At 43.7% G+C, this 15,409-nt stretch overlaps 1 protein-coding gene across 1 annotated transcript in view; it reads right to left on the reverse strand.

Moving 5' to 3' along the window:
* The window catches only part of LOC117531332 (ras-related protein Rab-26), a 111,214-nt gene that overhangs the window by 22,976 nt on the left and 72,829 nt on the right, over window positions 1-15,409 (reverse strand). The window contains exon 5 of the mRNA XM_034194402.1: window positions 3,859-3,911. Coding sequence (XP_034050293.1) covers window positions 3,859-3,911 — 53 coding nt within the window. The remainder of the gene's footprint in view (window positions 1-3,858; window positions 3,912-15,409) is intronic.

A 15,409-nucleotide genomic window follows, 5' to 3' on the forward strand; every position in this document is an offset into this window, starting at 1 on the left:
GTCTCCCCCCTCTCTCTCTCCTCTCTCTCTCTCTCCTCTCCCCCCTCCTCTCTCTCTCTGCTCTCTCTCTCTCTCTCTCTTCTCCCCTCTCTCTCTCTCTCTCTCTCTCTGTCTCCCCCCTCTCTCTCTCTGTCTCTCTCTCTCTCTCTGTCTCCCCCTCTCTCTCTCTCTCTCTCTCTCTCTCTCTGTCTCCCCCTCTCTCTCTCTCTCTCTGTCTCTCTCTCTCTTATCTACACCCACGCACTCTCAGCACCGTTCAATTTGTGCATCAGTCTTCTTCCATGTCAACATCACCTCATTCCTGCCGTTACAGTCTGCCGACGCTGGCGCTTTGTTCCAAAAATGACATGTATTCCACAGTCAGGATGTGAGCACCAAACCTACAACCTGCTGATGCACACAGTCCAAACTAAAAGGCCATGTCTTCCTGAATGTTTCAAACTTCAGCTGGAACCTGGAAACAAAATATATTGTGGATCTAATTGAAAATAAAATCCCTGATTTACGAGCACACGATCCTTCTGCTCACCAAAGTTCACCAACATCCTCTCACAACTTTCAGAGTTAAACATTCTTCTGCATCTCAGTCCCAAAATGTATTCTGAGTGTTTAGCTCAGCCTGGAGTAACGGGTGGTCCAGGGTCCAGGTTCATCTCTCACAAACTGTATGTATAATGTACTTTAGATTATTCTAAAATCTCACCATTTGAGTCTTTAAACCGATCTACCAAGTTTGTGATTAAAGCGTTCGCACTCCAAGCGAGTTTTGATCTCCTCCCAAAACTTATATTCACACGGTGTAAAACGCTCTAAACTAGTTTCACAATCCGACAATCCACAGTTAAACAACTAACTTGAAGGTGAACGCATGTTAGCTTACCAAAGCCTCCCGCCACAAAGCGAATACGGTCTCAAACCAGCCACTGCAAAAGTTACATTTTTTCAACATAAATAAATAAATAAAATGAACAGAGGAGCACCGCACGGACATCAGACACAAGGTAACCGTTTAATCCAGAATAACAAATGGAGCGCGTTTTGAAAAACGTCTTGATCTATCTTTGTCAATCTTCAACAAACATGGTATACATAGTAGTTTTATATATATATATATATATATATATATATATATATATATATATATATATATATATATATATATATATATCAGAATTGCCTTTATTGTCATTGTAATTTGCATTACAACGAGATTTGAGTGCAACTCCAAGAAGGTGCTTTCCATGGTGCGAGTAATTTTTAGCCAAATAAAAGACTGTGAAATTTAACGATAAATTATTCAGAGTATATGTACAATAATATAAACATAAGGTAAAATAAAATAAAATGTGGACCAAGTAAAATGTAAAACGACAATTATATACAACTGTGGAATAATATTGCACGGGAATATTGCGCATGGTTTACAGATATTACAAAAGAAACAAAAGTGCGGATTAGAGTGATTTATTTTTGTTCAGTGCAGTGATCGCTCTGGGTAGAAGCTGTTCCTGAGTCTGTTTGTCCTAGTTTTGATTGACCTATACCGTCGGCCGGAGGGTAGTAGGTCAAACAGGTGGTTGCTGGGGTGGGATGTGTCTTTGATGATGCTGGCAGCTCTGCTAAGGTAGCGAGAGCTGGCAATGTCCTCCAGGCTGGGCAGAGATCAACCAGTGATCCCCTGGGCCATTTTGATCACCCTCTGCAGCACTCTCCTGTCTGCTGCTGAGCACCCCCCGTACCACGCTGTGATGCAGTACGTCAGGATGCTCTCGATGGTGGCTCTGTAGAACAACAACAGCAGCTTCTCCTTCAGATTGTTTCTCCTGAGCACCCTCAGGAAGTGGAGTCGCTGCTGGGCTTTCTTCACCACCACTGTTGTGTTGACGGTCCAGGAGCGGCCTTCAGAGAGCTCCATTCCCAGGAACCTGATGGAGCTGACCCTTTCCACACAGTCCCCTTGGATGTAGAGCGGGGCTGGGTCAGTCCTGTTCTTCCTGAAGTCCAGGATTATTGCTTTTGTTTTTGTGGTGTTCAGCGGCAGGTTGTTAGTTGAACACCACACTGTCAGTCGATTGACCTCGTCTCTGTAATCAGACTCATCCCCCCGGAGATGAGCCCAATCATGGTGGTATCATCCAAAAACTTTATGATGGTGTTTGTGGGATGGGTCAGAGAGCAGTCGTGTGTGTAAAGGGGGCTCAGTACACACCCTTGAGGGGAGCCGGTGCTGAGTGTGATGGCGGAGGAAAGGTGGGGGCCAAGTTTCACGGACTGTGGACGGTTTGTGAGGAAATCCTTTATCCACTGGCAGGTGGGGGTGGAGATGCCCAGATGTATCAGTTTCTGGACCAGGATCTCCGGGATGATGTGGTTGAAGGCTGAGCTGAAGTCTAGGAAGAGCATCCTCACATAGCTCCCCTGGTGCTCCAGGTGGTTCAGCGCGGTGCGGAGAGCTGTGGTGATAGCGTCCTCTGTGGAGCGGTTTGCCCTGTAGGCAAACTGGTGGGGGTCCAGAGTGGGAGGCAGACAGGCTCTGATGGCTGTGATGTGCTGAGAGACCAGTCTTTCAAAGCACTTCATGACCACAGGCATAAGTGCACCAGGCCTGAGTCATTCATGCTCTCCACTGCTGACTTCTTTGGGACTGGAATGATGGTGGAGGATTTGAGGCACAGTGGAATGATGGCCTGTGACAGGGACAGGTTGAAGATGCAGGTGAAAACTCCAGCCAGTTGGAGCAGTCAGCACACGCTTTGAGTACCTTTCCAGGTACACCATCGGGGCCAGCCGCCTTCCTGGGGTTCACTGCCTTCAGCACACGTCTCACTTTGTGTTCCTGAAGTGTTAGCGTGCTAATGCTGGAGGGTTGTTAGTGTGGAGTTGCTGCTGGCCTGTCTGCTTCGAAGCAGGCAAAGAAGCGGTTCAGCTCCTCTGCCAGCGAGGCATCAGACTGGGCATTTCCTGGGTTGCTGCTTCTGTAGTTGGTTATGTGATTTATGATTTATTCCCTGCCAAATCCTACTGGGGTCATTTACAGCGAATGGGATTCAAGATGGCGGCACGCACGGGCGCAGTGGCTTTTAGCTCTCCAATTTGGTGCTTGTTTTTCTTACTTTTTTGCGTATATATGTGGCAGCACAGTGGATTAGTGGTTAGCACTGTTGCCTCACAGCAAGAAGGTCATGTGTTCAATTCCCGCCTGTGTCCTTTCTGTGTGGAGTTTGCATGTTCTCCCTGTGTTTGTGTGGGTTTCCTCTGGGTGCTCTGGTTTCCTCCCACATCCAAAGACATGCGGGTTAGGTGGATTGGAATCTTTAAATTGTCCGTAGGTGTGTGAGTGGGTGTGTCTGTGTTTGTTTGTCTGTTGGTGGCCCTGCGACAAACTGGCGTCCTGTGCTGGGTGTACCCTGCCTCGCGCTCTATGACTGCTGGGATAGGCTCCAGCCCCCCGCGGGCCCTTTATTCGACTAAGCGGTTAAACACACACAAACAAACTCATTTCAAGCTGCATGAAGTTCAAAGCCACACAGATATGTTGAGAGACAGAAAGAAAAAGGAGCGTCTGTTTCAGCGACATTCAAACTAAATCCTTTCTGCCGGGCTGTGTGGAGGTGTGACTGTTATCTGAGTTTTTAAATACAACCACTGTGAAACAATCAGAAGGTAACACTTAACTTTTCTGAATTACTGCATTTCTGCACAGAAATGGTCCGTGTTTTTCCACGGGCAGCCGCACCTGCTCCTAATATTCCATCATCCATCCAACATCAGTGATCCATCAGGCAGGTGTCAGTGTTCAGTGGCTGGAAATCAGGCTGATGACATATTACACAACTGTGGAACTGTCAGTGTTCTTACCCGGATGTTGTCAAAGGACACTTTGTTAGTGACGTCATACAGGAGGAGGAGCGCTGAGGAGACACAAGTCAATAAAGGTCAATTAGAGCAATGCGGACTTACTCACACAAACACACGTTTCATTATTTAAGAACTTCACAGAACTAAAGGTCTCCGTCACAAATAACGGAACAAATTTAACCGTCCTCGTTATAAACCCCCGTTTAATGACACCGAATCTGACACGAGGCCCAATTATCATTCCCACGCATGCTGCAGCTCGTCAACATCCCTTTTATGCCACCTTAAAAAATTCAACATTTCTGTCTTGATAATGCAGGAAGAAACTCCCACAAGGACAAACTGCGCTGAGTGCTGCCAAACCCACACGTGCACTAATGACCTGCAGCTGCTCTACATAGGATCATATCCCCTCCCATACTTTGTGGCCTCAGACTCTTTGTCGCCTCAGACTATTTATCAGTTCTCATACTTTACCACCTCAGACTCTGTATCACTTCTGATACTTTATCACCACAAAGAAGGTGGAGTGCATCATGAAGAGCTGTTGGGGGCGGGGCTTGGGGCAGAGGGCATCATGTGTACATGGGCACCTGCAATTCATTTTCTGAGATGGATCAAACTTCACTTAGAGGGATTAAACAAAGATAATTATGAACAGAAGGCTTTGTCTTTGTCTTTATCTAATTTCTGCAGCCCTTGTTATAACTCCGCCCTCTTTACCCACCCAAATGCCAGCAGCCACTAAATGTTGTGTTTGCGTTCGGTTGGCTTTTTGTTGTTTTTGGTTCTCCATCAAAATTTCAGAAACTCTAGAAGAAAAGCACACGGTCGTCAGGGGCGTAGGCAGAAATCATAAAATGGGTGGGCCCAGAAAAAATCAGACGGGCCCAACCTTTGGAGTTGTAGGTAAGGTGTAGGTATTATAATACACCGTTTGAAAAAGTGTGCCTCGTTTGGACATTGCAAGCAACGTTAACACTTAGCCTACAGCACTGGCAAAGTGAGCACACAGACGCAACACGTCAGACACAAGTACTCTTCATGGATAACGCAAGCTGCAGTGCAGCGCCCCCCCACCCACACACACACACACACACACACACATTCAGTGCAAGTCTGGTAGCCTACTTGGCTCGGCCTAAACCCAAAACGTCAATAGGTATTTAAATAAGGCATTGTTTCAAAAATGAATTTCTAGTTTAATCATGAACACAACTCAGCCAACTGCAAAGACACTGTGTGCACAGTTACACAGATGCAAAGTGTCAGACACAAGCACCCCATGGACAATGCAGCAACGCAACGTTTAGTCACGTAAAGTCCTTTAAAATAAAAATTAAAATATATCCGCAACATGAAAACAGGTTGGCTCAGCGGCCAAATTAAAAACCATCAGAACGGACACCAACATGATTCGTGGCAGTTGCAATATATACTCAACAAAAATATAAACGCAACACTTTTGGTTTTGCTCCCAATTTGTATGAGATGAACTCAAAGATCTAAAACTTTTTCCACATAAACAATATCACCATTTCCCTCAAATATTGTTCACAAACCAGTCTAAATCTGTGATAGTGAGCACTTCTCCTTTGCTGAGATAATCCATCCCACCTCACAGGTGTGCCATATCAAGATGCTGATTAGACACCATGATTAGTGCACAGGTGTGCCTTAGACTGCCCACAATAAAAGGCCACTCTGAAAGGTGCAGTTTTGTTTTATTGGGGGGGGATACCAGTCAGTATCTGGTGTGACCACCATTTGCCTCATGCAGTGCAACACATCTCCTTCGCATCATCCGTGAAGAGAACACCTCTCCAACGTGCCAAATGCCAGCGAATGTGAGCATTTGCCCACTCAAGTCGGTTACGACGACGAACTGGAGTCAGGTCAAGACCCCGATGAGGACGACGAGCATGGAGATGAGCTTCCCTGAGACGGTTTCTGACAGTTTGTGCAGAAATTCTTTGGTTATGCAAACCGATTGTTTCAGCAGCTGTCCGAGTGGCTGGTCTCAGACGATCTTGGAGGTGAACATGCTGGATGTGGAGGTCCTGGGCTGGTGTGGTTACACGTGGTCTGCGGTTGTGAGGCTGGTTGGATGTACTGCCAAATTCTCTGAAACGCCTTTGGAGACGGCTTATGGTAGAGAAATGAACATTCAATACATGAGCAACAGCTCTGGTTGACATTCCTGCTGTCAGCATGCCAATTGCACGCTCCCTCAAATCTTGCGACATCTGTGGCATTGTGCTGTGTGATAAAACTGCACCTTTCAGAGTGGCCTTTTATTGTGGGCAGTCTAAGGCACACCTGTGCACTAATCATGGTGTCTAATCAGCATCTTGATATGGCACACCTGTGAGGTGGGATGGATTATCTCAGCAAAGGAGAAGTGCTCACTATCACAGATTTAGACTGGTTTGTGAACAATATTTGAGGGAAATGGTGATATTGTGTATGTGGAAAAAGTTTTAGATCTTTGAGTTCATCTCATACAAAATGGGAGCAAAACCAAAAGTGTTGCGTTTATATTTTTGTTGAGTTAGGCCTATTCAATCAATCAATCAATCAATCAATCAATTTTTTTTTTATATAGCGCCAAATCACAACAAACAGTTGCCCCAAGGCGCTTTATATTGTAAGGCAAGGCCATACAATAATGATGTAAAACCCCAACGGTCAAAACGACCCCCTGTGAGCAAGCACTTGGCTACAGTGGGAAGGAAAAACTCCCTTTTAACAGGAAGAAACCTCCAGCAGAATCAGGCTCAGGGAGGGGCAGTCTTCTGCTGGGACTGGTTGGGGCTGAGGGAGAGAACCAGGAAAAAGACATGCTGTGGAGGGGAGCAGAGATCGATCACTAATGATTAAATGCAGAGTGGTGCATACAGAGCAAAAAGAGAAAGAAACAGTGCATCATGGGAACCCCCCAGCAGTCTACGTCTATAGCAGCATAACTAAGGGATGGTTCAGGGTCACCTGATCCAGCCCTAACTATAAGCTTTAGCAAAAAGGAAAGTTTTAAGCCTAATCTTAAAAGTAGAGAGGGTGTCTGTCTCCCTGATCTGAATTGGGAGCTGGTTCCACAGGAGAGGAGCCTGAAAGCTGAAGGCTCTGCCTCCCATTCTACTCTTACAAACCCTAGGAACTACAAGTAAGCCTGCAGTCTGAGAGCGAAGCGCTCTATTGGGGTGATATGGTACTATGAGGTCCCTAAGATAAGATGGGACCTGATTATTCAAAACCTTATAAGTAAGAAGAAGAATTTTAAATTCTATTCTAGAATTAACAGGAAGCCAATGAAGAGAGGCCAATATGGGTGAGATATGCTCTCTCCTTCTAGTCCCCGTCAGCACTCTAGCTGCAGCATTTTGAATTAACTGAAGGCTTTTTAGGGAACTTTTAGGACAACCTGATAATAATGAATTACAATAGTCCAGCCTAGAGGAAATAAATGCATGAATTAGTTTTTCAGCATCACTCTGAGACAAGACCTTTCTGATTTTAGAGATATTGCGTAAATGCAAAAAAGCAGTCCTACATATTTGTTTAATATGCGCTTTGAATGACATATCCTGATCAAAAATGACTCCAAGATTTCTCACAGTATTACTAGAGGTCAGGGTAATGCCATCCAGAGTAAGGATCTGGTTAGACACCATGTTTCTAAGATTTGTGGGGCCAAGAACAATAACTTCAGTTTTATCTGAGTTTAAAAGCAGGAAATTAGAGGTCATCCATGTCTTTATGTCTGTAAGACAATCCTGCAGTTTAGCTAATTGGTGTGTGTCCTCTGGCTTCATGGATAGATAAAGCTGGGTATCATCTGCGTAACAATGAAAATTTAAGCAATACCGTCTAATAATACTGCCTAAGGGAAGCATATATAAAGTGAATAAAATTGGTCCTAGCACAGAACCTTGTGGAACTCCATAATTAACTTTAGTCTGTGAAGAAGATTCCCCATTTACATGAACAAATTGTAATCTATTAGACAAATATGATTCAAACCACCGCAGCGCAGTGCCTTTAATACCTATGGCATGCTCTAATCTCTGTAATAAAATTTTATGGTCAACAGTATCAAAAGCAGCACTGAGGTCTAACAGAACAAGCACAGAGATGAGTCCACTGTCCGAGGCCATAAGAAGATCATTTGTAACCTTCACTAATGCTGTTTCTGTACTATGATGAATTCTAAAACCTGACTGAAACTCTTCAAATAGACCATTCCTCTGCAGATGATCAGTTAGCTGTTTTACAACTACCCTTTCAAGAATTTTTGAGAGAAAAGGAAGCTTGGAGATTGGCCTATAATTAGCTAAGATAGCTGGGTCAAGTGATGGCTTTTTAAGTAATGGTTTAATTACTGCCACCTTAAAAGCCTGTGGTACATAGCCAACTAACAAAGATAGATTGATCATATTTAAGATCGAAGCATTAAATAATGGTAGGGCTTCCTTGAGCAGCCTGGTAGGAATGGGGTCTAATAAACATGTTGATGGTTTGGATGAAGTAACTAATGAAAATAACTCAGACAGAACAATCGGAGAGAAAGAGTCTAACCAAATACCGGCATCACTGAAAGCAGCCAAAGATAACGATACGTCTTTGGGATGGTTATGAGTAATTTTTTCTCTAATAGTTAAAATTTTGTTAGCAAAGAAAGTCATGAACTCATTACTAGTTAAAGATAATGGAATACTCAGCTCAATAGAGCTCTGACTCTTTGTCAGCCTGGCTACAGTGCTGAAAAGAAACCTGGGGTTGTTCTTATTTTCTTCAATTAGTGATGAGTAGAAAGATGTCCTAGCTTTACGGAGGGCTTTTTTATAGAGCAACAGACTCTTTTTCCAGGCTAAGTGAAGATCTTCTAAATTAGTGAGACGCCATTTCCTCTCCAACTTACGGGTTATCTGCTTTAAGCTACGAGTTTGAGAGTTATACCATGGAGTCAGACACTTCTGATTTAAAGCTCTCTTTTTCAGAGGAGCTACAGCATCCAAAGTTGTCTTCAATGAGGATGTAAAACTATTGACGAGATACTCCATCTCCCTTACAGAGTTTAGGTAGCTACTCTGCACTGTGTTGTTATATGGCATTAGAGAACATAAAGAAGGAATCATATCCTTAAACCTAGTTACAGCGCTTTCTGAAAGACTTCTAGTGTAATGAAACTTATTCCCTACTGCTGGGTAGTCCATCAGAGTAAATGTAAATGTTATTAAAAAATGATCAGACAGAAGGGAGTTTTCAGGGAATACTGTTAAGTCTTCTATTTCCATACCATAAGTCAGAACAAGATCTAAGATATGATTAAAGTGGTGGGTGGACTCATTTACTTTTTGAGCAAAGCCGATAGAGTCTAATAATAGATTAAATGCAGTGTTGAGGCTGTCATTCTCAGCATCTGTGTGGATGTTAAAATCGCCCACTATAATTATCTTATCTGAGCTAAGCACTAAGTCAGACAAAAGGTCTGAAAATTCACAGAGAAACTCACAGTAACGACCAGGTGGACGATAGATAATAACAAATAAAACTGGTTTTTGGGACTTCCAATTTGGATGGACAAGACTAAGAGACAAGCTTTCAAATGAATTAAAGCTCTGTCTGGGTTTTTGATTAATTAATAAGCTGGAATGGAAGATTGCTGCTAATCCACCGCCCCGGCCCGTGCTACGAGCATTCTGACAGTTAGTGTGACTCGGGGGTGTTGACTCATTTAAACTAACATATTCATCCTGCTGTAACCAGGTTTCTGTTAGGCAGAATAAATCAATATGTTGATCAATTATTATATCATTTACCAACAGGGACTTAGAAGAGAGAGACCTAATGTTTAATAGACCACATTTAACTGTTTTAGTCTGTGGTGCAGTAGAAGGTGCTATATTATTTTTTCTTTTTGAATTTTTATGCTTAAATAGATTTTTGCTGGTTATTGGTAGTCTGGGAGCAGGCACCGTCTCTACGGGGATGGGGCAACGAGGGGATGGCAGGGGGAGAGAAGCTGCAGAGAGGTGTGTAAGACTACAACTCTGCTTCCTGGTCCCAACCCTGGATAGTCACGGTTTGGAGGATTTAAGAAAATTAGCCAGATTTCTAGAAATGAGAGCTGCTCCATCCAAAGTGGGATGGATGCCGTCTCTCCTAACAAGACCAGGTTTTCCCCAGAAGCTTTGCCAATTATCTATGAAGCCCACCTCATTTTTTGGACACCACTCAGACAGCCAGCAATTCAAGGAGAACATGCGGCTAAACATGTCACTCCCGGTCTGATTGGGGAGGGGCCCAGAGAAAACTACTATTTAGAAGAAAAAAGTAATTAATGATCTCACACTTACATTTGATAATTCTTATCTTATCACGTCATCACAGTCCAACGATTCGGTCAGTTTTCTTTCAAGGGAAAGCACGGAGAGTGCATTCAGTCTGTGAGTCAACATGGATGTTCTGGTGGATGTTTTTATCCATTTAACTGTAGAAAACAGCCGGTCGACGGTGCATGTTGTTATTGGCATTGTGATGGAGGCCCGCAGAAGACTATTTATTGGAGGAAAAATGTGCTCCCTCGTTTATCGCGGGAGTTACGTTAAAAAATAACCCGCAATAAATGAAATCCGCAAAGTAGTCAGTGCTATTTTTTGCAATTATTATAGATGTTTTAAGGCTGTAAAACCCCTCACTACACACTTTAAACACTTTTCTCAAACAGGCATGAACATTTTCTCACTTTTCTCTCTTGTGTAAACACTCTCTTTTTTCTTCTGGGCGAGAAGATTATAAACAGACATACGCAGAACACAATGTGGGTGCTCTCCCTTCACTCACTGCCTCTGGAGGTACGGATGCGGGACCCGCAAAGAATCCAAGTCCTCTCTCGGTGGTCACGGAGCTCTGTGGCTGTGATCAACATCCGGATCAAAACAACGAGTGTATCTCTGGACCTGTTGCCAGATTTGGCAGAATTCCGCACAGCAGACAGGAGGAGGTGGCCCGCTGCTGCATTTACTGAGCCCGCAGAAAGCGCATCGGAGGCAGTGAGAGCAATCGCGGTGATGCCGACCGGTGCTGCGACCGGCCCGCCTGATAAGGACGCAGAATACAATGCGCGTTTAAAAAAAAAAAGCATGCAAAATTGCACTAAAAAAATCTGCGAAACTGCGAGGCCGCAAAAGGTGAACCGCGTTATAGCGAGGGACCACTGTACTCTGAAAATGAATTAATAAAAATCACAGAAGATGAACCAGATTTTTTGGACAAAATGTATTAATTGTCGCTCAGTGCTAATGCAATACCATATCATAGGAATACAATGAGGCAACAACAAGTGACTGTCGAGTGTCAACTCAGCCTTCTCATTGGATGGGGCGGGCCTGGCTGACAAGTGGGGGCCCAGGCCCATCCAGGCCCACCCTTGGCTACGCGTAAGACGGTCGTCCAAAACTGATCTTCATAGAATTGTAAATAATTGTCAATAAAGTTAGATGTTTTTGACCATAATTATTTTTGTGGCTCTAATGGGGCAGCGCAGTCTTGTATGAACCCCTGTGATATTGTGGGATTGTGATATTGTGTTTGTGCAGGCCATCCACATCCGGGTGCAGCCTGCACAAACACAGCGTACGGTTTTGTTTTCGGCTGCAATCACCGAAGCAGTTGGGAAAAAAGTGCAGTTTTGGCTCAGTTCCCAGTGGAGACGGGAAGAAGAGGCAAATGTAAGAGGTCATGTTGTAAGTGTTGGCCTACACAGCTAACCAGAGTCGCTGTGTTCTCTCACCTGCAAAAGCACCTCGACATGTTTGAGCTCAGGGTCATAAATAAACCGTGACACATGTCCACTTTCCACCGCATCCTCGCTTTTTCTTTGCATTTTCACTTTGTATGCTGTGTCTGATGGGGACAAACAAGTGACTGGGTGACAATGGGGCTGTCCCCGGAAGGTTGTTTTTTTTTGCGTCACGCGCTCTTTCATTTAACCCCTTTATTGCTCAAAGGAGACGATGGCGCCCAACTGATCTATAGCGTTCACGAACAACAACAACAAACAAAATTATACTGTAAAAGGTTCAGTGACCCATTTTCTGTTATGTCAAACGTGAGAAACTTCTGTTCACCATAATCACAGAAACAGATGAACTTATTCTAAGAAATGAAATACACAAAAAAGTTATGCTTTTGTTCTCGGCCCTAAAACCACAGACTGTATATGGGTGATTCTTTAACTACGGGCACTATTGGCCTTGTAAATGTAATTTCCACCACACCATTGCCTTACAATATAAAGCGCCTTGGGGCAACTGTTTGTTGTGATTTGGCGCTATATACATGTGCTCTGATGTCACTGTTTGTCTCCATAGAAACTACCCAAACAATCTTTCATACAAACTGTTTAAAGGGACATTACAGTGTTGTGGTGGAAATTATGGCAATAGTGTGGGACAACTACATTTTGTTTAAAAAAATCACAACAGTTGTATGACATTGAATACCCCAATTATGTTTTATTTTACTGATATTTTATTCAGAGATATTTTAAAACATTAGAAAAAACGTTTCTTTACCATTCATTTTTATCATTGAATATCAAAAGTCTGGGTGTGGGACAAGCACAAAACGGCAATATTTGCATATAATGATGCTGAAAAAAGGTGAAAAAGTCATCATATACTACTAGAACAAATTTCTTAACACACTTTCATTGTAAAGATAACTATAAAAGTGTGAAATTTCCCATTTTTTCTGTTTTTCATACAATATGATCAAAGGACATAATAAGTGCCCGTAGTCTAAGAATCACCCATATAAAGTGGACAAACCTGTAAATCTGTAAAAGCAGTGGAGTAAAAGCAAAGACCGTGTGACCTGGGTGGGATGAATGAAGCTCAAGCACGCCCAGTGTTGTTAGCACAATTAACGGGACAGGAAGTTGACATTGCTAATAAAATGCTCTGAAAGGACAAACAGTCATTTACTCAGCCAGCAGAGGCCTCTAACACTGTCTGCATTGGACACAGACCACGAGCCCTCACTCAAAGTAACCACAGTTTAAATTAGCTTGAACTGATCCCCACCCAGTTGTCATGAATGTGGAAACTCGCTATAGGAAAGAAAAAACAACAACGGGCTGTAAACATGTTTATGTCTGTGAAGTTGGACAGTTTTTAGGGATCAATGGGGGTTGACTTGCCTCTGAAGCCAGCATCAAGTGGCCATTGAAGAAACTGCAGGTTTTGGCACTTCAGCGTTGGCTTCATTTTTCAGCACTGGAGGATGGTTCCCCGATACAGCTACAGTACCCCAAAAAAGTGGAGTCCAACAAAAATTCCACAGCAACATTTTCATAGTGTGCGAGTCTGATGTCCATGCTAATGAGAAATACTAAAGAAGTGCTTGTGAAAAGCAGATTTTCACTCATACGTCAGGTCCTCATGGAGCTCTACTCCTCAGAATGTTTTAATGATCAAAACCCACAGACTGGAAAAAAAAAAAAAAAAAAAACTAGTTCAGCATTCAGCACCATCCTCCCCCACGGCCTCATGAGGAACCTGCTGAACCTCAGTCTACCTCATTCCTCATGTCTTTGGATTAAGGACTTTCTGTCAGATGGTTCACAAACAGTCTGGATTGGCCCCCACATATCCACAGCTCTCACACTCAGCACAGGGTCCCCTCAAGGCTGCGTGCTGAGCTCACTGCTCTTCACCCTCTACACCTCTGACTGCACCCCGTCCACACCAGCAACACCTTCATTAAGTATGCAGATGACACCACAGTGGTCGGCTGTATCACTGGAGGAGATGAGTCCGCTTACCGGGAGAAGGTGGACCAGCTGACGGTGTAGTATAGAGCAAATAACTTGCTCCTGAACACATCCAAAACCAAGGAGCTAAACAGACATTCAGCCCGTTATCACTGGGGGGACCTGTGTGGAAAGGATCAAGGACTTCTGTTTCCTGAGAGTCCACACAGTGGAGAAATTGACCTGGGACAGGAGCTCCACACACTTGGTAAAGAAGGCACAGCAAAGACTCCACCTCCTGAGAATCCCCAGAAAAAATAACATCAACCAGAGATGTCAGGTGTCTTTTTACCACTCTACCATGGAGAGCATCCTCACATACTGCATCTGGATGTGATTTACCAGCTGCACGGGGCCAAACAGGAAAGAGCTCCAGAGAAGATCACTGGGTGGCCTCTACCCACACTGGGGGACCTTCATGGCTCTGACTGTCTCAGGAGAGCCAACACCAAATATCCACAGTTTTGTACATTCCTTTAAATTCTGCATGTGGTTTACTTGGGTTTATATTTGCACCTGACCTTTCATTGTGCTTTGTTACAATGACAAAGAATCACTGAGTTTTGACACACAGATCAGGAACCTGCAGGTTAATAACAGCCGGGTTTGGACCGTTTGGGCGGTTCAGGTTTCTTTCTCTACAAATTGAACTCTAAAAGTACTTTCTGTCTCTGTCTGCATCCAATTTGTGCCAATCTCTTTTGGATTGGAGGGCAAATTACCACGAGGACGTCACAGACGGACGGAGACTAATACAAAGCAAAGCAAAAAAACAAAAAAAAACAAAACAGTTCATTTCCTGTTGCTTAGCTTCTTATTTATTATCGGCACAAAGGACACAGAGGAAACCACAACCTCCTCTAATCCAATTAGAACTGGACCGAGAACACGCAGAACCAAAGAGGAGACACAAGCTCACGGAGACTAAACCATGAAGACACAACAAGTCAAAGTCAGACATATTAATCACTTTAGCCCCTTCATTTAAATCTGGCGTATTTATCTGCATAATGTTGGTTAATGCATGTTGTCATAGTAACAAGAACTTCTCAGAGAGGAGATACGGCATGAGGACACTGGAGGACAACTGGTTAATTGGTGCTGTGGTAATCTTTGGCCCCGTGATCATCCCACCCTCACTGGCATTGCATTAGACATAAAAACACACACAAACTGCTCCTGTCCCACCTTTTTTTGGAATATGTTGCAGGCCAGAAATGCAGGACTGGACATGTGTCCACAGACTGTGTCTGTCCTGGACAAAGTCTGCAAGACATCACCCACAGGTTTTCTATAGAGACCTGGAACAGCGCGTATGTTGCCATGTTGGCAGCAGTGGCAGCTTAGTCACCATCAAAGTCCTGAGTGATCAACTGTACGTGGGGAGCGTATGGTGGCCTCGAGGCTTTCTGCACAGTCCACTGCTTTATAGGAGCAAATGTTTTTGGATTGGGCTAGGCTAGTTAGCCTGGAGACAGTTCATTCAACATCTAAATAAGTGAACAGTTATGTAAATGAAGCTAATATAGTTATATAATCCACTCTTCTTATACGGTTATTTGACCTGCTGTCTTTCTAGATTCCTAAAAATGTTTCTAATGTTCTCGTCTATCTGCCCTATAGCTTGAAGATGGTCTTTTCTGGTGCCACTCCTTCAATGCATTTTGCTGACATCATCACAAAGGTCCGTAGACATTGTTTGGTCTTGGCAGACGTACCCAGAGTCCACTCACCTCA

This window comes from Thalassophryne amazonica, chromosome 18 (assembly GCF_902500255.1).
Source record: "Thalassophryne amazonica chromosome 18, fThaAma1.1, whole genome shotgun sequence".
NCBI classification, from domain to species: domain Eukaryota; kingdom Metazoa; phylum Chordata; class Actinopteri; order Batrachoidiformes; family Batrachoididae; genus Thalassophryne; species Thalassophryne amazonica.